A 23,414-nucleotide genomic window follows, 5' to 3' on the forward strand; every position below is an offset into this window, starting at 1 on the left:
CAACTGTTCAGTTTGTAGTTTAAGTACTTATTTGCGAGTTCTTTCATTTTTTAACCCCTTCCTCTTCATGTCAACCATTTAGAATATGCCATTGATGGATACCTGTCAGAGGCACAGGGCTGAAAACAAGTAGTTATTCGTGACTTGAACTAAATTGGGCTCATTGCTTCCCTTGTGAATAGATAGCAGGAGGGTGAAAGTCGAATAGATTAATAATGAAATGGATGAAATGTTTACCTATTCATTTCCGTTGAAATTTCAACCCTCTCAACCAGCAAATATGTCAGAGCCAGAGATGATGCTTACAAATAGTTGTGAGTCAAAAGAAGTCCTCCATCAAAGGCTGCGAGACCTGAGCAAGACGATTCAACGGCAACTGCAGGAGACGGAGAAGAGGCACAAAGAACAGTTGGAGAGTCGGATTTATCACAACACTCTACTTTCACATCATCGAAACAAAATGCCATCCCAGACTAAGTAAGTCCCTTTTTTGCTCCTTTTTTTATTTAAAAGATTGTTTTAAAGAATGTATTCTCTCATTGGAAATAAATGAGATCTGCCAAATGACCATTATCTTCCCAACTATTGTAGGGCGTTAGAATTATCTGCTCCAGTCTTGGAATCTTCATCAGAGTGCAAGGAACACCTCACTCGGTCTCCCGCCCGATCACAGCAAAGTGAACGAGCTGCTTTATGTAAAACAACCCAGCAAAAGAAAGAGGAGGAATCTGAAGCTGAATGCAAGAAAAAGTTCAGCGCACTTCCTGTCCCCTATCAAGTCAGACTTCCTCTCTACCGGGAGATGTTGGAGCGGAGGAACGAGGAAAGGAAGGAAGGGTTAGAGCAAAGAAAAACGTTTCTGCTATCTGTTCAGAAGCCTTTCAGCTTCCAGGAGAGAGAAAAGAAGAAACAGGAGAAGATGGTTGAACTGTTGAACCAGGCTTCACAGGAGACAAAAAAGACAACTGTAAAAACTGTCCAACAGTCCTCTCCTAAAGAAGTCAAAGAGCCAGCAGGTATGAGAACTTCCTTCCTAGAATGATGCATGAGGTACAGGAAAGAATTGAGACAAAAGTCAGTACTGTGTAATATATTAACAGATTGATGTGTTATTTAAAATCTATTTGTGAGATAAAACAGCACCCCCAAAAATTATGATCACATATAGAGCGCCGATGCGTTTGTGGATTTGTTGCGGCTTGGAATTGAAGCGGATTCACAGTACATAGCACAGGCCATGTGAGAAAATCATGACACTCATTCTTTATGTGCACTTTTGTTACTTTACAAGTGCATTGATAGGTCTTACTCATGAGGAAAAGGAGTGTAAACATACATAATAAGAACCGATGCTTATGTGGAACTGCCGTGGCTTGGAATTGAAGCGGATTTACAGTACGTGGAACTGGAGATGTGAGACAGTGTTTATTTGTCAATTGATGCCACAGCTTCGTGTTTGCTTTCGACATTTAGCTTGTAGCTAGACGTGCACATTTCACCATGACGTCCGTGATCCATTGGTGAAAAGGATGCTTTGATCCTCTCCTCTTTCATCTAGAACTGCTTCATAAAACAAAATTGTGTCACATTATTTGTTTTTTTGTTGTTGTTTTGGCTTCAAGATGGTGCAGCGAGTGTAGCTGCCTTTACAGCAGCTCCTGTATTTCGTTTTTCTACTTCTTCCTTTCCTTTCCTATTAATTTCATGAATTTGCTGCTGTGACATGTAAATTTCTCCACTGCGAGACTTATCCACTGAGGCTTATCCAATCCGATCCAATGAACTCCATTTCAAGAACTGGAACCCCCATACTCATTTGCCGGATATTTTCGGCATCACAAAGTCATCGACATTTTTTGTTTTGGTGTAGACCGGGAACATTGTCGAATATCCCACCTCAGTACCACACATCAAGAGAATCCAGAGGAGCGCAAAATTCGCATTGCAGAGCGTACCAAAATGGAAAAGCTGGGATTCCTGGATGAGAAGCCGAGCTTCCAGCCCAAGATCAACCACCAGGTGCCCAATTTCAACCGTCTGCACAAAGCTCTGCAGACACAAACTCTGAAAGCATCTGACCAACATCTGACCAAGTGTCAACCTTTCTACCTGAGAACATCCGCTCTTCCTGCCAGGCAAAGTAAGCCATGTCCGAAAGAGTCACAGGTAAGCATCCATCTTCTTGTTTGGATCACTTCCTCTTCTACCGTAATTGGTTATTCATGAAATGGTCTATATTGTACTTTTACAATCATGCAGTTTTTAATTAGAGATTGATGTCAACTTTTCTAGATACCTCCTATGCCCTCATTCTTTTCTGTACCACATCATGTCTTGATATAATAATAATAATAATAATAATAATAATAATAATAATAATAATAATAATAATAATAATAATAATAATAATAATAATAATGTCTGTGTAAGCTCTCAGTCGTACAGGAGTGGTCCATCGATGAAAAGGTTTCTTCAGCTGTCATCTGTACTTCTTTGAAGGTATCGGACGTTTCACTTATTAACCAAGAGGCTTCGTCAACGAACTAAAATTTTGCTGGGATATATATATATACCATCAAAATTTTAGTTAGCTGACGAAGCCTCTTGGATGAGAAGCGAAACGTCCGATTCCTTCAAAGAAGTACAGAAGACGGCTGGAGAATCCTCATCAATAATAATAATAATAATAATAATAATAATAAGAATTATCATCATCATCATCATCATAATCATAGTCACTATCAAAATCATTGGATTGGACTGGATTAGCCTTTTTTAGTCTCGCAGTAGAGAACATTTCACAGCAGCAAAGTTATGGAAGGAAGAGGAAAGGAAAGGAAGAAGTAGAAATTCTCAGTTTTTTTGAAGAAAAAAATCTTAAACACTTTCTGCACCGTCTTTGTTTTATGAAGCAGTCCTTGATGAAAAAGGAGAGGATGAAAGCATCCTTTTCACCATTGGATCGGAGACCTCATGGTGAAATGTGCACATCTGCTACAAGCTAAATGTTGAAAGCAAACACAAAGCTATAGCATCCGTTGACGAAAAGAGATTGTCTCACATCTCCTGTCCCACTGTAAATCCGCTTCAATTCCAAGCTGCAACAGTTCCACATATGCAACAGCCGCAGACTGTCCAACAGCACCAACCTTTCCGGTGAACAACGCGGGGCTGTGAAAATGCTACCCATTACAGGCGCAAAAAAAGCACAATCGCCCCAGAGCTGTCCAGCGATGACAGTCAAATGACACAGACATTCCTCCCAATCAAAAACGGTGCTGGCATATTCGTGCTGCCAAAATCATAATCATATGTAATGTACTTATTCGTGCTTCAACAAAAACACAAACAAAGTAAATATATCATCATCTTCATCATCATAAATGTCCCATCTTGCTTCCCTCGTTTGATGTTTATGGAGCTACTGAAAATAGAACAAACTAATGTGACACAAGCCTAGGTTCTCATAGAAAGATATTTATAAACCTCCCAACCCTTATTGCATGTACCCTAACCTCTACAACTAACCTCAAATTGTTATTCCAAAGCCATGTGTATGTCATCTTTGTGGGAAGGGACTTTTTGTCAAGTATGTCCATCCAGGCTGTAACCGATGCACATATTATATAAAAAGTGCGCCCGTTCTTACATAATTGTTCAGTTTTCTTTATGTTCTTTTCTTCAGTCTGTTCATATAAACATTTGTGGAGGTTAGGGGCTGGCAGAGGGGGAGAAGGTGCTGCCAGAGGACTTAATAGACGAGAATTAATGAGAGAATAATAGGCCCATAAAATGTGTTTGTGAAGTACGGCTGGAATCAAAGGGATGACCATGTGATGTGATATTGAAACAAACATGGAGGACACTGATTTGCTGTGGCGACTCCTTGTCGGGAAAAGCCGAAAGGAAAAGAAGATTCAGGGATGTACTCCAATTGTTTGATGTTGTCTGAGCGGAGGCACGCTGTCTCACGTTTGGAAAACCTCAGCATTTTACACCTATTTTTAGTTTGTTTTTTTTCATATCTGGTGTCGAGTTGTAGCCCTCAAAATATGGCATTTTGACCTCAAAAGTCTCCATTAAAAATGTAATACAATTGTATAATGGATGGCCATTTAATATTGTTCCCTGTTATGTATTCATATTGATTGATTATCTTTTTTAATTATTATTAGTATTAGAATTATTTGAATTATCATCATAATTAGATAATTAAATGAGCCTTTATTTTCCTCATAGTGGAGAAATCTATTATTATTATTATTATTATTATTATTATTATTATTATTATTAGTATTATTATTATTATTATTATTACCATTACAATTTCAATTATAATTATTATAATTATCATTATTATTACCATTATAATTACAATTACACTTATTATTATTATTATTATTATTATTATGTAATGGTCATAATAATAACAGCAACAACAACAACAAGAATAAGAAGTACAGTAAAGTCTCGTTATATCGATATTCAAGGGAGTCCGAAAAAATATCGATATAACCGGGACTATCGATATATCCAACCCTGTTTGCATGTAATTTTCTCCGTGCGTGCATAGAAATAGTATCGATATAACCGGGACTATCGATATATCCGATATCGATGTAACGAGACTTTACTGTATTATTATTATTATTATTACCATTATCATTATCATTAACATTACAATTACTTTCTTCTTCTTCTTATTATGATTACTACTATTATCAGTATTATTATTATTACTATTCTTATTATCAGTATTACTATTATTATTATTACTATTATTATTATTATTATTATTATTGTTATTACAATGATTATTCTTATTATGACTTATTATTTATTTATTTTTGATGTTATTTTTTTACAGATACCCCATCAAAGTAATCTAAGTCGAAGCAAGTCATGCGGTGCCCTAAAATCATTGTCTCCTGACACACTCCCAACTTATATCACAGATGCAACAAGGCGACGCCGCATGGCCATCAGGTAAAGTCCCAAAAAGGGGATCTTCTTTGGCTTGTGAGTGACTTAAACGAGTGAACAGTTTTGGAATGTTCATTTTAGTCCATTTTGATTTGTCTTGGGAGTTTTTTTCAACCTTGGTTTTTATTCATTGATAGCACGTTTATGAGTAAATTGTTTTGCGAATACTGTAGCGGTCATTCGTTTTCGGACTAGATTTTTTTTTTTATATATATGTAGTATTTGTCAAATGTAAAATAAAAAAGGTCACTCAGCAGGATTAAATAATAATAATAATAATAATAATAATAATACATTACATTTTAAGCGCCTTTCAAAGCTCTCAAGGACATCTTACAGTCACAGACAAGCATAGGTACTATAATAAATAAAATATAATCACAAATAGAATGCAATAAATAAAACAAAGAAACAAGAGAGAGCTACACAGAAAATGCCATTTTAAATAGGTAGGTTATTAAAGGATTAAAATGAAACACATTTTTGTAATCCCTATGTATTGTATTGTGTTGTAATGTATTGTACTATATAGAAATAGTTTTCGTTAGTTTTACCAAACTAAAATGAGGCTTCAGTAACTTTTTGTTTTCTTCAAAACATTTAACCTTTTTAGTTCATTATGGAACCAAAAATGTTCATGTTTCAAAGAAAATCCATGGAGCTAAGGGATGGGAAGAACCAGGAGAGTGCAGAGTGGGCTAGGAAATACCAGAGCAAGTCCGATGCCTTGAGAAAGACTGTTTCCCTCCATTCCAAGTTGCTGGACACTCACAAAAGCTTGAAAGAAGTCTACGACCAAAGAGTGCGGCACCATCGGTAAGTGAGGGCCGAGAAAGTCCATCACGCTACACTCTCGAGGACTAGCACACCGCAAGAATCAAGACAAGGGTGCGGAAAAATCCCTACTGGACCCTCCGCACCCTGCTCACCACCTTTTGCAGCGACTCCCCTCATGTCTTTTTTTTAATGATGATACTAGTGCGTGTTCCACAGGAGACAAATTCCTTGTGTGTTTTAAATACTTGGCCAATAAAGATGATTGTGATTCTGATCCACAGGGAGGCGGATCGACAAAGGACAAAAGATTACTTGAGGGATCTGCAGGACATGAAAGCTCGCGTTGGAAAGCGCCCTCTTTTGTTTGAACAGGTGACACAGGTAAGGTATGTGTTCGGATGTACAGTGATGCCTTGGCTTACGAACCCCTTGGCTTACGAACGTTTCGGTTTAAGAACATTAAATTTATGAAAATTTTACCTTGGCATACAAACTATTTTTCGGGATACACACGGAGCTGCCACAGTGAGTGATGTTGTCATTCGCGAACAAGCCCGTTCTCCTAAAAGAAAATGGCAGCCGGCTTGTTCTATTCCCCGCCCCCAGTCGTCGGTTAAAGCCACGTCATTGGTCAAGAACACAGCAGTGAGGGGAGGTGGTTTAAACATTAAAGAGACAGGCAGACAACAGAGAGAGAGAGTGACAAAATGGATAGAAAACAGTGAAATTTGGACTTGTTTCAACTTTGATAGTTCAAAGGCAAGAGTGTAGACTGCAAGGTTAAAATATCCCATCAATCAGGCTCCACAAATAACCCGCACAAGCCATCTATACACTTGATGCATAGAAGCTATCAACCCAGCTAAACAGAACACAATTGATGAGGAACTAGGTAAAATTATCGCATAGGAAGCACCTACAAGGGATCATTCTTCAAGATGGTGAAAGAAGAAGGCTACGTTCCTCATCAAGTGTTTAATGCTGAGGATACCGGCCACTCCATTCCATCAAGCCATCAACGACCATCACAAAGGTAAATAAAACGACTTTCTTATACCGTACAGTTTATTTCTTTAATTATAATACCATAGCACATTTATTATACAGTAAAGTCTCGTTATATCGATATCGGATATATCGATAGTACCGGTTATATCGATACTATTTCTATGCACGCACGGAGAAAATTACATGCAAACAGGGTCGGATATATCGATAGTCCCGGTTATATCGATATTTTGTCAGACTCCCTTGAATATCGATATAACGAGACTTTACTGTACATAAAATAAGGTATATTTTGTGTAGTTACAAGGCTTAGAAAATTAGAAAGTAGAAAATTGTGTTTAATGGAGACCAGGGAACGGATTATTCTCATTTTAATGGTTTCCTATAGGAAATATTTTTTTAGGATACACACTTTTTGCCTTACACACACTATCTGGGAACCAATTGAGTTCATAAGCCAAGGTATCACTGTATCGCCATCTGCTTGCATTTGCTGCTGTGATCTCAATTTTCATTTGATCAGAGGAACGCCAAAGCTGAAGCAGAGCGGGTATACAAGAATGAACTGAGGAAAGCTGGTCTCGAAGAATGCTTTGTTGAAGAAAAGGGAGGCGCTGTCACGGAGCCGTTCATCTCATCAAAATCGGAATCATCTTTATTGGCTAAGTATGTAGAACACACAATTTGTCTCCGGTAGAACACGATGCACTAGTATCGTCATAAAAAAAGACATAAGGGGTGGCGCTAGAAAAGGGGGTGAGCAGGGTGCAGAGGGTCCAAGAGGATTTTCCGCACTCTTGTCTTGGTTCTTTGCACACTCGAGAGCGTGTGTATGTGTGGGGGGGGGGGGGGGGATCAAAGGGTGACACAAGCCCATATGTCCACGACAAGTACAGTGATACCTTGGCTTATCAACTTAATTGGTTCCCAGACAGAGTGTGTAAAGCGAAAAGTGTGTATCCCAAAAATTAATTTTCCATAGGAAACCATTAAAATAAGAATAATCCGTTCCCAGGTCCCCATAAAACATCACTTTCTACTTTCTAATTTTCTAAGCCTTAAAACTACACAAAATATACCTTATTTTATGTATAATAAATGTGCTATGGTATTATAATTAAAGAAATAAACTGTACAGTATAATAAAGTCGTTTTATTTACCTTTGTGATGGTCGTTGATGGCTTGATGGAATGGAGTGGCCGGTTTCATCAGCATTCAACACTTGGTGAGCAACGTAGCCTTCTTCTTTCACCATCTTGAGGAATTGGATTGGATTGGGTTTGCCTTTATTAGGAATGATCCCTTGTAGGTGTTCTCTGTGATAATTTTACATTGTTCCCCATCAATTGTGTTCTGTTTAGCTGGATTGATGGCTTTTTGCATCAAGTGTACAGATGGCTTGTGCGGGTTATTTGTGGAGCCTGATTGATGGGAATTTTAACCTTGCAGTCTACACTCTGCCTTTGAAAAATCAAAGTTGAAACGAGTCCAAATCTCACTGTTTTCAATTCATTCTGTCACTCTCTGTCGTCTGCCTGTCTCTTTAATGTTCAAACCACCAGCCCTCACTGCTGCGTTCTTGACCAATCACGTGCACTTTAACTGAAGACTGGGGGCGGGGAATAGAGGACACAAAAAATGTCGGGTGCCATTTTCTTTTTTTGAGAATGGCTTCACTCTCTGTCTGTAACCCCCCCCCCCCCCCCCCCCCCCCCCCCCCCCCCACTGTTGCATTCTTGACCAATCAAGTGGCTTTAACCGACGACTGGGGACGGGGAATAGAGGACCAAAACAAGCCGGCTGCCATTTTGTTGTTAGGAGAACGGGCTCGTTCGCGAACAACATATCACTCATTGTGGCAGCTCCATGTGTATCCCGAAAAATAGTTTGTATGCCAAGGTAAAATTTTCATAAATGTAACGTTCGTAAACCGAAAAGTTCGTAAGCCAAGGGGTTCGTAAACCGAGGTATCACTGCACTCCAGATTCATATTGTGAGAATTTTTAGCACTTGTTTTTCATCATACTTGATGGGCTCCCACCATGTCCAGTAATATTATGAATAGCGTGTTCATCGACGGGCCAAAGATATCATGTGGTTTTTTTTTTTTGCACATGCGATATTACGTAATTTTACAGGGCCTGCCCGGAACAAGAAAAATACAGTCGGCATGTAAAAATGAAATATAATTACAATCTAGACATTTTCTAACCCAACATGTCTGATTTAGGGGAGAAAATGCAGACGAGGGCGGAGAAAATTGAAGATGTGGATGAGAACGGCGTTGCAGTAAAACAGGGGAATGATCGTCATGATAAGACGGTACAATGTTTTTTGTGGCCTCGAACACAACAGCGTGTTCAAAATATGACTCATGTCAACTCAACCACATCAACGATGGGATACGCCAACATTTGCAACTATGAATTAAGAAATCTCCAAACATCTGAAACCATAAAATCCCAAGGGGAAAACAATAGTACCGTATTTTCCAGTGTATAAGGTGCACCCAAAATCCTTCGATTTCTTCCAAAGATGCGCCTTATATGTGAAGTAATATTGTGCGCCTTATAATGTGGTGTGCCTTATATTTGGAAAACTTTTATACATTATATATTATATGAGGAAAAGTTGTTTTATTCTTTAAAGGTACGCCTTATTGTCCGGCACAGCGCATAAGGCGCTGGTCAGACCTCTGGAAAAAAAAAATCTCCTTTCACGAGGGGGCAGCATTTGCCTTTTGTACAGCCGCCCCCATTTCAAGCTCAGATAACTCCAGACCCATATAATTTAGGAATTAAATCTTTTTCTGATGAAAGAAGAGAGTCTAAGGTTTCTTACGCTGCATTGAATGCTTATGTAGTCCTAAAATGACAAAAACCCTGGCACTGAAGCGGACACATTTTTTTTGCACATGAATGCAGTGAATGAGTTAACGATATGCTGAACATCACAGCCCATCCCTGAGATTTCAGCCATCACGTGACACAGCTGTCTCGGCGACACCTTCACCACCCCTTGGTTGTCATGGGAACAGCGTATCCCAGGGATGCACCTCTGATGGGAAAAAAAAGCCCAACCTGTTACGCCATATAACAGAGAAGCCTGATTTTTTTTCTTTGTTTTTGTTTTTATTATTTTCTTAAACCTGTTCTGGTTTTAGTATTTAATGAAAAATTCAACTGTAATGGATGAGGATGTTTAATGCAGTAGTTTACTGTATCTTAAAGATAATAAAAACATAAACAAATGAATGAAAAAAAAATGGTCTGGCCCTCGACAATGTTCTGTTTTTTGACCCTCTGTGAATTTGAGTTTGTTACGGAGTACTAAAGGTCAGGCGGCTATATAGCTGCTATCTATTAGCTATCTAGCTGGCTATTGGCTATCATTAGCTATCTGGCTGGCTAGCTAGCTATCTAGCTGACTATCTATTTGCTATCTGGCTGGGTAGCTCGCTATCTAGATGGCTATTTATTAGCGATCTATTAGCTATATAGCGACTATCTGCTGTCTAGCTAGCTAGCCTTCTATCTATTTGAGTTACTTCTGGGTTGAATGAACACTGACGCGTGTGGCTGTCACTGCTCTTTGCTATCTATGAGCTATCTTGCTGACTAGCTAGCTATCTAGCTGGCTATCTATTAGTTATCTAGCTACCTATATAAATGTCTATTTGCTATCTATGAGCTATCTTGCTGACTAGCTAGCTATCTAGCTGGCTATCTATTAGTTATCTAGCTACCTATATAAATGGCTATTTGCTATCTATTAGCTATATAGCTAGGTGTCTAGCTGGCTATCTATTTGCTATCTATTGACTACTAGCTAGCTAGCTTTCTAAGTATTTGAGTTACTTCTGGGTTGAGTAAATGCCGGCGCGTGTGGCTGCCGCTGCTCATCCACAGAAAGACTTATCCTATGACTGAAAAGTGACCTTGAGAGTTCTGAAAGGCGCTTATAAATGAAATGTATTATTATTATTATTATGATTACAGTAAAGTCTCGTTATATCGATATCGGATATATCGATAGTCCCGGTTATATCGATACTATTTCTATGCACGCACGGAGAAAATTACATGCAAACAGGGTCGGATATATCGATAGTCCTGGTTATATCGATATTTTTTCGGACTCCCTTGAATATCGATATAACGAGACTTTACTGTATTATAATTCTATGTGCAAGACATAAATTTCCGTGCTCACCTGCAGGAGGCGCTGCATCTTCTCTATTTTTTTTTCCCTTCATTTTTTCCTTCTGTTGCATGAATAATAACCGGAGAGAGAGCGCGAAAGAGTGGGGAAGGTGGAGGGAGAGGATGTGGGGGGGGGGGGGGGGTGCAAGGGGGGCGAGATGGGCAGAGACAGCAGCCACGGTGGCAGTGCACAAGTTCACAGCTCAGACTTACCTTTTGGGGAAGAAGGTGAGTATATTTTTGCTCATGCACAACCTCCAGGTCCGCATCACTTGATGCTCCGCTCTATCTTGCAGGTGCACAAGTTTTGTCTCCTCCGGTGTTATGGCACAACCGAGCCATCTTATCCTTTAGAGAAGCTGCGTGTTTTTCCACCCTCCTCCAGAAGAACTTGAACCCCTCAGGGAGGATGGAGACACTGTCAGGGAAGGACAAGGAGCTGATCCGAAGCAGCTGGGAAAGCCTGGGCAAAAATAAAGTTCCTCATGGCGTCATCATGTTTTCCAGGTAACTATGGAGATAGAAGACACGGATGCTGGCATGGATTTTGTCATCTTTGTTTTGGTTTGGAACTCCTCGCGGCATCACCTTTCTGCGCACCGGAAACCAGAGGCGGCTTTGCCTTAGTTGCTTGGCGACGGCTTTCAATGTTGTTATTCGCTCGCTGCCACATCTGACACGTGCACAGGGAGTAATGGTAATGTTCATTTGGGGGAACGAGGGGAGTGGGGTGGGAATTCGCTCTGTCCGTATTAGGACCGCTTTCAGTTTTATGTGGCAATAACTCTCGGGTTCATAAAATGACAGGATAGTGATTTCCAGTGAATCTGGTCAGCAAAAAAAGTGACTGTAAACATTTAAAAATTATGTATACATATTTAATCAGACCCCCCTCAACTACCCTTAACTCATTCATTGCCAGACGTGGGCAAAAATCTGTCCACTCCAGTGCCAGGGTTTTTGTCATTGTCACCCAGAATATTGAGTTTTAGGACTATATATAAATATTCAATGCAGTGTTAGAAAATTTAGATTATTTCATCAGAAAAAAAGAGTTAATTCCTAAATTATATGAGTCTGGAGTTATATGACATTGAAATGGGGGTGACTGTACAAAAGGCAAATGTTGCCCCCTTGTGGGAAGGGAAAACATGGCCAGAGGTCTGACCAGTGCTTTATGGGAACCCCCGCGAGAAAAAAACGAAACCCAAACAAATTCGGGAATGGCGCTCCACGTCATGCTAAATGATTTGGGTCTGGAGTTATATGAACTTCAAATGAGGGTGGCTGTCCAAAACACAATGCAACACATACATATTGATTTATATATCGCTTTAACAACAGCTGAAGCTCAAACAAAGCGTTAACATTGAAAAAAGGGGAAAAGCTGACCCCTTGTGGAAAATAAAAACATTGCCAGAGGCTATGGCCAGCGCTTTATCGGCAATGAAGCATGAAAAAACAAATTCTAGAATGGCGCTCTATGTCATTTTTTTTTCAATTTCCGAATAAATTCGTGAATGACAGTGAATGAGTTAATTGAGGCTCACCTTGCTGTGCCCCCATGCTGATTCATGCTTTTTAATTTATTTTATTCTTTTAATACCTGTGGTTTCGGTCTTTTTAAGCTCATTTAAAATGCATTTTTTCCAAAATCTTGTACAAACCATGTTGTTTTTGTAATCCTTTACTTTTTAGTCTTTCAACTCTTTTGTCTGGAAATGCTTTTAATTGAATGTACCGTATTTTCTGGAGTACAAGCCGCACCCAAAAGCCTTCGTTTTCTTCACAACATGACCCCGCATGTGCGCCTTACACGTGAAGTCATATTGAGGCGCAACAGGTCTCGCAACGACTGACTCCATTTCAAAGAAGTAGTGTGTGGTGCATGCTGGGATATATTAAACAGCATTCGATTTCGGTAATCTCTTAAAGGACAACCGAAGTCTCCGGACAAATTGTGTCCATAATTTGTAAAATGTCTTCAAATGACTTAGACTGAGTGTATTTTACAAAGATTCCACCGCATATAGCTATATTTTACGTTTTAAGACTTGCGCTGAATATTCCGGAAGTCTTGTTTTTGAGTTGGTGACGAGTCCGTACGTGACTTCACTAAAGGAACGCCCCCTGACCTAAAAAAAGACACGTTGTAGCAGTCCTTCCATCACGTCAATGCATTTTGCTGTACTTTGGTCTGAAAACTTCATATAGGACCAAAAAGAGGCAGAAGAGGGCGACAAAGCTCCATGGAAGGAATTTATCAGCCTGTGGAAACGGGCTGATTAATTCATCACAGGAGCTTGGATGCCATTTTCTGCCTCTTTTTGGGTGATACATTTCCCCCCAATGTTGCCTCAAAATGGCACGGAATAAATTCTTTAATCGATTGCAAACATGTATGCTTTCCTCTTCAGAACTATTTGAATCATATATAACTGGATGTGTAACAAGAAAGCATCTTCTCCGAATCTGAAGCCATTGTTTTGATTCTCCAGCAAGGCAAGACGTCTTGGGGTGACATGACGAACAAGGGGGCGGGACCTTCTGAAACTGGCCACTTCCCGGTTCATTTTGTTGCAGATTTTGGACACTTTAAATAATTTTTATTGGTGTTTTGCATTTGACTAAAAATATCATACTGCGTGTTTGGGGTATTTTAGATGCTATAAAACGTTTTTCTGATGTCAGTTAGGAAACAAAAAAGTCACGTCGGTTGTCCTTTAAAATCACTTTGCCAGGTGGAATTTGTTTTCCATATTGCCGTAATTTTACGTTGTTGGTGCAATGGTTCGAATTGGAAAATTTGTTGTTGTTCTATATAGTCCCCCAAAAAATGTTTTGTTTATTTCTGAAATTTTTAAGGCTAAGCTATCCCATGAGAACCTCTAAGAAACACAATTTTTAAAGAAGGAAGATTGCTAATCTCTAATTGTATTTATAATTGTATGGCGATAAACTGATAAAACCTGGAATACTTTCCAGATCATATAAATGCAGAAAATACCACACAGTAAACTATTCTGCAATTTCTATTTTCATGTTTGCCATCTGAAAATGAAAATTATAGCGAAATCTTGTTTTCAAATATGTCATTCATTGTAGGAGCGCTTTATAATCCGATGTGCTTTATAGTACGGAAAATATATTACTTCAAAGGACAACCGACACCATTTTTTCCCCCTAACTGACATCAGAAAAAAAACTTTTTATAGGCTGACGCAGGCTGATGTTTTTAGTCAAATGAAAAACATCAATAAAAATGACTTCAAGTGTCCCAAAACTACTTCAAAATGACCACAGAAAGTTTCAGTTTCAGAAGGGCCCGCCCCCATGTTCGTGACATCGCGCCCAGATGTTTTGCCTTGCCCGAGAATCAAAACAATGGCTTCAGATTCGGAGATGCTTTCTTGTTACTCATCCAGTTATGAATATGATTCAAATAGTTCAGAAGAGGAAAGCATAAATGTTTGCAATCGATTAAATAAGTCCTTCCATCTTATTTTGAGAAGTCTGGACTGCAATGTAGCGCCCAGAAAATGCACAAGATGGCACCCAAGCTCCATTGGAAATGGGCTGATTTGGCTGCTGGGAATTTGTGTCAACTAGTGTCAAATACTAGTCTTGGTGCAACACACAACGATTCACCATCGCATTATTTATGTGTTTTGCTTCTAATTTCGCCATCAACACGGATCAACACGAAGTTTTCAGACCAAACAAAGTACCCAAAATGCATTGTGTGTCACTTTCTCTGTCAGGGGCGTTCCATACGTGACGTCACGTCAGACATCGTCATCAACTCGAAAACAAGACTTCCTGAATATTCAGCGCGAGTCTAAAATACAGCTATATGCGGTGGACTCTTTGTAAAATACGCTCAGTAGAAGTCATTTGAAGTGATTTTACAAATTATGGACACAACTTGTCCGAGGGTGTCGGTTGTCCTTTAAATACACGTTGAAGGACATTGGATGAAATACGCAAATACTGTATAAATAAAGCTTAATTGCCTGGCCTTGCTTAAATAGTTAATAATATTCAACTGATTGTGCTCCTAAATATCAACCCGACTGTACGGTAGATGAGAATGAACATTATATGGCCGTAAAAAATGTGTGATTTGTATCCTTGCTAGGCTTTTTGAGTTAGACCCAGCTCTTCTTACTCTTTTCCACTACAACACAAACTGTGGCAACACACAAGAATGCCTCTCCAGTCCAGAGTTCCTGGAGCATGTCACCAAGGTCAGGTTCTCACCTCTTTAATTCTTTCATGCACGTTGTTACGTGATAATGTCGCTCCCCTGTTGTAACCGCTGTCCCTGAAAAAGAGAATTGATTCGTTGTTACCGTTTAGGTCCTTGTGTCTTGAAGCAAATTACTCAAAATGTTGCATATGGGAAAAAAATAGACATAAAAAATGTGTGGATGATATAGCTAGCGATAATCATCAAACTAGTCAATAATCATCAAGCTAGCGATAATCATCAAGCTAGCAATAACAATCAAGCCAGTGAATAATCATCAAGCGAGCCAGAATCATCAAGCTAGTGAATAATCATCAAGCTAGTGAATCATCATCAAGCTAGCGGCAATCATCAAGCTCGCGATAATCATCAATGTAGCGCTCATCATCAAGGTAGCGATATTCATCAAGCTAGCTATCATCATTAACGGCAATCGTCAAGCGAGTGATAATCATGAAGCTAGCGGTAGTCATCAAGCTACCGACAATCATCAAGCTCGCGATAATCATCAAGTAGTGATAATCGTCAATCTAAGGACAATCATCAAGCTAGCACAAATCATCAAGCTCTCGATAATCATCAAGCTAGCGATAATCATTAAACTAGCGATAATCATCAAGCTACCGTTAATCAGCAAGATAGCGATAATCACTGCGCTAGCAAAAATCATCAAGTTAGCACTAATCATCAAGCTAGTGAATAATCAGCACGCTAGCGACAATCATTAAACTAGCGATAATCATCAAGCTACCGTTAATCAGCAAGCTAGCGATAATCACTACGCTAGCAAAAATCATCAAGTTAGCACTAATTATCAAGCTAATGAATAATCAGCACGCTAGCGCTAATCATTAAACTAGCGATAATCAAGCTAGCGTTAATCAGCAAGCTAGCGATAATCACTACGCTAGCAAAAAATCATCAAGTTAGCACTAATCATCAAGCTAGTGAATAATCAGCAAGCTTGCGATAATCATCAAGCTCGCGATAATCATCAAGCTCACACTAATCATCAAGCTATTAATAATCATTCCTCCATTGATTCCAGGTGATGCTTGTGATCGATGCCGCCGTCAGTCACCTGGACGATCTTCACTCGTTGGGGGATTTTCTTCTCAACCTGGGGAGGAAGCATCAAGCCGTGGGGGTCAACCCACAGTCGTTTGCTGTAGGAGAAACACAGTAAAATTCGGGCAAAAAAAAAAAAAAAATAGTGACTCGTGTTTGTTTGGATCTCTTACAGGTAGTGGGTGAGTCGCTCCTTTACATGCTGCAGTGCAACTTGGGCCAAGCTTATACAGCGGCCATGCGTCAAGCGTGGTTGAATATGTACGGTATCGTGGTGGCCGCCATGAGCCAAGGATGGGCTGAGAACGGCGAGGACAAGGCAGACTGAAACGCCGCCCGCGTGAGCTGCTGAGCAGTTGCTGTCCTCTTCGCTCGTTGTGGTTGCCATGGAACAAGGTTGTGTAACTGGCAGCGCTGTCTGTGGCTTTTCATTATTTTTTTCTTTCTTGCTGCTGTACATTCGCCGTACATTATTGGGGGAGTAGTGCAAAGCAAAAAAGGCGAATGGATGCTTTGGCCGCACTCCACCGATCACGCAGTTTGTCTTTGCGATGGCGTTCAGCAAGCTTTGTATATACTTTGTATATACTGTAACGCTTTTTATTATATCTTCTGACCATCGTGAACTATGTGATGTATCCGAAAAGCGTCACGCAGCGATGAATATTCCATTTACGCTACTCAAAGTGATATGAGTTCGCAGTGTGTTCACACGACGGGCAGCTTTGGGTCAAATTGGGACCAAAACAAAATGGCATCGCTCTACACATAGAGGTGTTTTTGTTTTATGTGTGTTATCCAACTTTCAATGTTTATTACCGTATTTGCCGGTGGATGAGGCGCACCGGATTTATAAAGCGCACCCCCATAAATAAGGCGCACTAGATTATAATGCGCACCTTGCATGAATGACATGTTTAAAAATGTTTTCCGTATATAAGGCACACGCTTTATAAGGTGCTACAGTAGGGGGTGGGGTTACATTAGATAATGTAACGTGTAATGTGTGTGCTCCTTCCTCAACAGCTACACTGGATCACGTCGGGGTCACCAGTAGAGCCGTTGAGGAAAAAGCACACACAACTGGATGTAGACACGTGTTTATACCGACAGCTAACAAGTGGATCTGGTTCCAACATAGAAAATGCAGTAAAATATACTTAAAGGACAACCGACATCACTTTTTTGTTTCTTAACTGACATCAGAAAAACGTTTTAGAGCATCCCAGAAAAGAGGCAGAAAAAATGGCGACCAGCTCCTGTGAGAATGAATGAATCAGCCCGTTTCCACAGGCTGATAAATTCATTCCGTGGAGCTTGGACACCCTCTTCTGGCAGCTTGTGGGTGCAACACGAGGTTTTCAGTCCAAACAAGTACAGAAAAATACATTGACATGATGGAAGGACTGCTACAATGTGTCTTTTTTTTTTCGGTCAGGGGCGTTTCTTTAGTGACGTCACGTACAGACTCATCACCAACTCAAAAACAAGACTTCTTGAATATTCAGCGCGAGTCTTAAACGGAAAATAAAGCTATATGTGGTGGAATCTTTGTAAAATACGCTCAGTAGAAGTCATTTGAAGCCATTTTACAAATTATGGACACAACTTGTCCAGAGACTTCGGTTGTCCTTGAAGAGATTACCAAAATGAAAGTTTTTTTTTTAATATATCCCTGCATGCTTTGCGCATGACTTCTTCTGTCGGTGGCTGCTGACATTAGTTGTTGCGACTCAATATGACTTCACATATAAGGCGCATCGGCATATAAGGCGCAGGATCATATTTTAAAGAAAACAAATGCTTTTGGGTGCGCCTTATATACTGGAAAATATAGATTTTTTTTTCCAACGGACAAACAACTGACAAGAACTGTTAACACCCTGATAGCTTTCTACTATAATCTCTGACTGTTATGGTGTCCTCATGCACCTTATTTTACCGCAGTGTATGGTTCTCATTTCAATGGAGGCCGTGAGTATGTATCTCAGTCGGCTTCATCTGACTGTTAACAAACAAGACTGTTATGCCCAAGTTGTAAAACTTGGTTGGCGTCAATCACTGCCGTCTGTTTTTTTTTTGGGGGGAGCGGGGGAAATACAGCCGCTAAACAACTGATGGTAGACATTTTGTTTTGGATTAAATGACCTCCTCATTGATTGCAAAGGGATTTTAAATCATGTGTATCATCGTGTTGGTCAATGGCAAGTTTTAATCAGAGATGGCTTTATGTGTTATATAACGTATGTGTAATGACGATTTAACAAGAAAATATATATACTATAGATTTTTTTTTCTCCTAAGCGTATCACATTTTTCGATACGTTCTTGTCATTTATAGCTGTGATGTGAGCAGCACGACATCAGGAAAGATTAATTGAGAGTTAAAAAATATATAATAATAATAATAAAGAATACATTTCATGTCATCAAGCGCCTTTCAAAATTCTCAGGACACTTTACAGTCACAGGATATTTTTTCTGCGGGTGAGCAGCGGCTGCCACACGCGCCAGCGTTCACTCAACCCGGAAGTAACAAAGTAAAAAAACAAAAACAAACAAAAATTTCAATACATTAAAAAAATACAAATAAATACATAAACATGAAAACACAAACAAATACAGACAAAAATAAATAAATAAATGCATACATACATAAATGAAAAAACAAATAAATACACTGATAAATGAAATAAATAAATATAGCCAAAAATTATGAAATAAGTACTTAAATAAATATACATAACATGAAAAATAAAAATAAACACTAAAAAAAATAACCGCACAAATAAATAAACAAACGAATAATTGATTAATAAATAAAACATAAAACCACATAATCAAATAAATAGACAAAACTAAAAAACAAATGAATAAATACTTAAACAAATACATACGTAAAAGAGACATAAATAGACAAATAATTAATACATAATTTCGTCTATTGATGAACCTATTACTATTAAATCGAGAGAAAAAATCCGCCTGGCAAATAAATTAATTTTAAGAGATTACCAAAATAAAACTCAATTTTTTTTATATCCCAGCATGCTTTGCGCAATTGAGTCAGCGGCTGCTAACATTATTTGCGAGACCTTTCGCGACTCAATATGACTTCACATATAAGGCACACATTGGATTTGGATTGGATGTACCTTTAGTCGTTCTCGCAGTGGAGTAATTTACATTTCACAGCAGCAAAGTTATGAAAGGAAGAGGAAAGGAAAGAAAGAAGTAGAAAAAGAAAATACAGGAACTACTGGAAAGGCAGCCACTATCGCGGCGCCATCTTCATGGATTAGTACATTAACATTGTATTGTTTTTATGATTTATGAACATGGATGACAGTATTATTATTATTATTATTATTATTATTATTATTAACATGCGAATCAAACCTCTGAACATGGAGGGCACTGATTCGCTGTGGCGACCCTTTGAAGATTTTTTTTCTTATTATTTTTCTTATTTTTATTTTTATGATGATGATTATTTTTATTATTTTTTTCAATTATTATTTTCATTAGTATTAGTAGTATTTTTATTTTTATTTTTATTTAATTTAATTTACTTTTTATTTTTATTATATTTAATTTTATTTTTAGTTTTATTTTTACATTATTTTTATTTTGAAAAGCTGACATGGTGTACAAAAACAAGGTCGGATTTGGAATGCCCCCGCCCCAAAAAAAACCTGAAAAGTTGCCTCTCTGATTAAAACATTTTGTAAAAAAAATGGAAAAAATGACCAGTGTTATTAGCATAAACGGTGTTTCATAATTTCTTTCGCTGCCAAGTATTTGAACAAGTGTGCCAAGTATTTGATAACACAACTGTAAATCCAAGTTGCTGATATGTGGTTTTTAACGCTTTATCTTGAGTTTACATTGAAAAAGTTTATTTTTCTATTCCAAACTTAGATGTGCATGTATATTAACGCCAACCATTGTAGATTTACATGAAGTTCATGCTTTAAAAAAACACAACAAAAAACAAGACAAAATACACTTGCACTGGTCGCTTAATTAGGTACAGTGATACCTTGGCTTACAAACTTAATTGGTTCCCAGACAGAGTGTCTCAGGCAAAAAGTGTGTATCCCAAAAATTACGTTCCCATAGGAAACCATTAAAATGAGAATAATCCGTTCCCAGGTCCCCATAAAACCTAATTTTCTACTTTCTAATTTTCTAAAACTACACAAAATATACCTTATTTTATGTATCATAAATGTGATATGGTATTATAATAAAAGAAATAAACTATACTGTATCATAAAATTGTTTTATTTACCTTTGTGATGGTCGTTAATGTCTTGCTGGAATGCAGTGGCCGGTTTCATCAGCATTAAAAATTTGATGAGGAACGTAGCCTTCTTCTTTCACTATCTTGAGGAATGATCCCTTGTAGGTTCTTTCTCTGCGATCATTTTACCTAGTTCCTCATCAATTGTGTTCTGTTTAGCTGGGTTGATAGCTTTTTGCATCAAGTGTACAGATGGCTTGTGCGGGTTATTTGTGGAGCCTGATTGATGGGATATTTTAACCTTGCAGTCTACACTCTGCCTTTGAATTATCAAAGTTGAAACTCGCTCACTGTCGTCTGCCTGTTTCTTTAATGTTTAAACTACCCCCCTCACTGCTGTGTTCTTGACCAATCACTTTAACGGAAGACTGGGGGCGGGGAATAGAGGACAAAAACAGTCAGCTGCCATTTTGTTGTTAGCAGAACGGGCTCGTTCGCAACACATCACTCATTGAGTCAGCCCCGTGTCCGAAAAAAGTTTGTATGCCAAGGTAATATTTTCATAAATGTAACGTTCATAAACCGAAAAGTTCGTAAGCCAAGGGGTTCGTAAACCGAGGTATCACTGTACGCACAATGATTGACGCTGTCAGTCAAGCATTATGTTGATCACTGGCGTGTGCAAGTTTAAAAATTCTCTGCAACACACTGAGCAGTGTTCCTAATATGTTGCCAATCACCCGTAGCTAAAACAAGGCAACCGAAATATTAGAAGCGGCTCCCAGTGTGATGCGGCGTTAGCGATACGCTACTGCTAAACAACAACCATATTCATAAACAATTATTATGATTCATTATTTTTTGTCAAATCAGATATCCAGATGCGTATTTAACCCACGCGTTGTCTGTTTTTCAATTTATTCAACTGTTCTGTGCAGGTGGTGTATTTGCGATGTTTCCTTTGCTAGCTTCGCTACATCGCCCTGTGCGGCTTTGCCTTTGATTTTCAATCCTTTTTTTATACAGCCACAGGTACATGACATATTATTCTGGGAACATCGACCGTCGCTGTCTACCTCATCATTATTGTCAGCTGCTATAGCAATCTGTGATGACCTTTTGACCTTTCCACCACCATCAAAAAAAAAAGTTGAAAAACAAAAGCGTATAATTACAGTGGATGACGGTAAGCACTCTTTGTAAACTGAATTCAATGCTACAGTTTCCGAACTTTTATGTGTGCATAATTAAGACTCAATAAAGTCGTTTCACGTGGACGTTTTCGAGCAAATCCGTATCAGTGTGTTGGATTGGATTATATTAGTCTTTATTAGTGTCGCGGTGGAGAAATTTGACATTTCATTGCAGAATAGTGATGAAAGTAAGAGGAAAGGAAAGGAAGAAGTAGAAAAACAAAATACAGGAGCTGCTGAAAAGGCAGCGACTCTCGCGGTGCCATCTTGAAGTCAAAACAATGACAACACATAACATGACAACACAAAGTCACAGAGTCATTCATTCTTAAGCACTTGCTGTACCCTCTTTGTGACATGAAGCAGTTCTAGATAAAAGAGTTTAATTGGTTTGTTGATACTTTATGTGTTCTGGTAGCTTTTCAAAAGAACAAAAAACCTAAATAACAAATAATGTGACCCTCTTTGTTGCATGAAGCAGTTCTAGATGAAAGAGAGGATCAAAACGTCCTTTTCACCAGTGGATCAGGGACATCATGGTGGAATGTGCACGTATGCTACAAGCTAAATGTTGAAATCAAACATGATAATAATATAATAAGAATACATTTCATTTATAAGCACCTTTCAAAAACTCTCAAGGACACTTTACAGTCACAGGGTATTTTTTTCTGCGGGTGAGCAGCGGCAGCCACACGCGCCAGCACAACCCGGAAGTAACATAAAGTAAAAAAAAAAACTAAATAACAAATAATATAACAAACATGAAGCATCCATTGACGAGAAGAGATTGTCTCCTATATCCTGTCCCACGTAAATTCGCTTCAATTCCGAGCCGCGACAAGTCATGCATCAATCTAGCCGCAGACTGCCCAACAGCACCGACCTTTCCGCTGAACAAAGCGGGGCTGTAAAAATGCTGTTCATGACAAGCGTAAAAAAAGCACAATCGCCCCAGCGCTGCACAGTGATGACAGTCAAATAGCACTGACATTCCTCACAATCAAAAACGGTGCTGGCATATCCATGCTGCCGAAAAGGCGCTCAGCAGAGTCTCCTCCTTGATGAATATCATCGCCAAAAATGCAGAAAAACAATCCATCTCCCAAAAAAGCAAAGCTAATGATAGCACTTGCTGACGGTTACCTACTCGGCCACCATCTTGGCCTTCTTGTCGCAGATGCTTTGAATGCAAAAATGGCCAATTAGATTCCAGTCACAAGAGGCCCAATATCTTTTCCATCCCCGGTTACGTAACAACCATGGATGGGCTCATCACCCCCCTCTGAGCGGCAAAAACAAGGGTTTTTGGGGCACATCGGCATTTTTTTACGCAATGCCGAGCGCTCAACATCACATCAAGAGTGAACGGGAGCAGCAACGATATGCTAAGAATTGATCAATTCAGGCAGGGTCTTTGAGATAATCGTATTCCCGCAGGCTTGAATATGGGTTTATGCACGCTTAAGTGAGGCTTTTATCATGCCATGAGCGGGCTTGTCTGTTCTGCGTTTGGATCCCGTGGCTGACATGGCCTTAATTTGTCTCTGTCCGCACACTGGCAACACTCCTAACCCAGATGAGCGTCTCCGGTATACTTATGTTGCTTTATAAAAACATGCACTCGTCTCGCCACCATGTTCGGGCGGACACTGTGAACAAAGGTTCAAACACAGGAAGATTGTCT

The 23,414-nt window shown here is 39.0% G+C and overlaps 2 protein-coding genes and 1 long non-coding RNA gene across 3 annotated transcripts; 2 read left to right on the plus strand and 1 right to left on the minus strand.

The window, feature by feature from the left end:
- Positions 1–220: 220 nt before the first annotated feature.
- Positions 221–10,401, plus strand: fam161b (FAM161 centrosomal protein B). Its single transcript, XM_089003950.1, has 8 exons — positions 221–477; positions 592–1,016; positions 1,871–2,166; positions 4,868–4,986; positions 5,632–5,799; positions 6,042–6,141; positions 7,292–7,434; positions 9,000–10,401. The coding sequence occupies exons 1-8, from the start codon at positions 221–223 to the stop codon at positions 9,031–9,033; spliced, it is 1,542 nt and encodes a 513-aa protein (XP_088860076.1). The 3' UTR covers positions 9,034–10,401.
- On the minus strand, positions 273–15,279 carry LOC148893428 (uncharacterized). The gene is made up of 3 exons (XR_016115932.1): positions 15,232–15,279; positions 11,185–11,434; positions 273–376 (listed from the first exon to the last, which is right to left on the minus strand). It is a non-coding gene; the product is annotated as an uncharacterized LOC148893428 (long non-coding RNA).
- Positions 11,348–21,802, plus strand: ngb (neuroglobin). Its single transcript, XM_089003958.1, has 4 exons — positions 11,348–11,478; positions 15,110–15,218; positions 16,269–16,388; positions 16,464–21,802. The coding sequence occupies exons 1-4, from the start codon at positions 11,381–11,383 to the stop codon at positions 16,614–16,616; spliced, it is 480 nt and encodes a 159-aa protein (XP_088860084.1). The 5' UTR covers positions 11,348–11,380; the 3' UTR covers positions 16,617–21,802.
- Positions 21,803–23,414: the final 1,612 nt, after the last annotated feature.

Source organism: Hippocampus bargibanti, linkage group LG09 (assembly GCF_051943395.1).
Source record: "Hippocampus bargibanti isolate YZ-2025 linkage group LG09, ASM5194339v1, whole genome shotgun sequence".
Taxonomy (NCBI): domain Eukaryota; kingdom Metazoa; phylum Chordata; class Actinopteri; order Syngnathiformes; family Syngnathidae; genus Hippocampus; species Hippocampus bargibanti.

Coding starts and splice junctions, on each gene's coding strand:
- fam161b (XM_089003950.1), top strand. CDS start 221: ATGGATGAAATGTTTACCTATTCATTTCCGTTGAAATTTCAACCCTCT. Junction 4,987..5,631: donor CGACGCCGCATGGCCATCAG/GTAAAGTCCCAA, acceptor CATGTTTCAAAG/AAAATCCATGGAGCTAAGGG. Junction 6,142..7,291: donor TGTTTGAACAGGTGACACAG/GTAAGGTATGTG, acceptor TCATTTGATCAG/AGGAACGCCAAAGCTGAAGC.
- ngb (XM_089003958.1), top strand. CDS start 11,381: ATGGAGACACTGTCAGGGAAGGACAAGGAGCTGATCCGAAGCAGCTGG. Junction 15,219..16,268: donor TCCTGGAGCATGTCACCAAG/GTCAGGTTCTCA, acceptor CATTGATTCCAG/GTGATGCTTGTGATCGATGC. Junction 16,389..16,463: donor TCAACCCACAGTCGTTTGCT/GTAGGAGAAACA, acceptor GATCTCTTACAG/GTAGTGGGTGAGTCGCTCCT.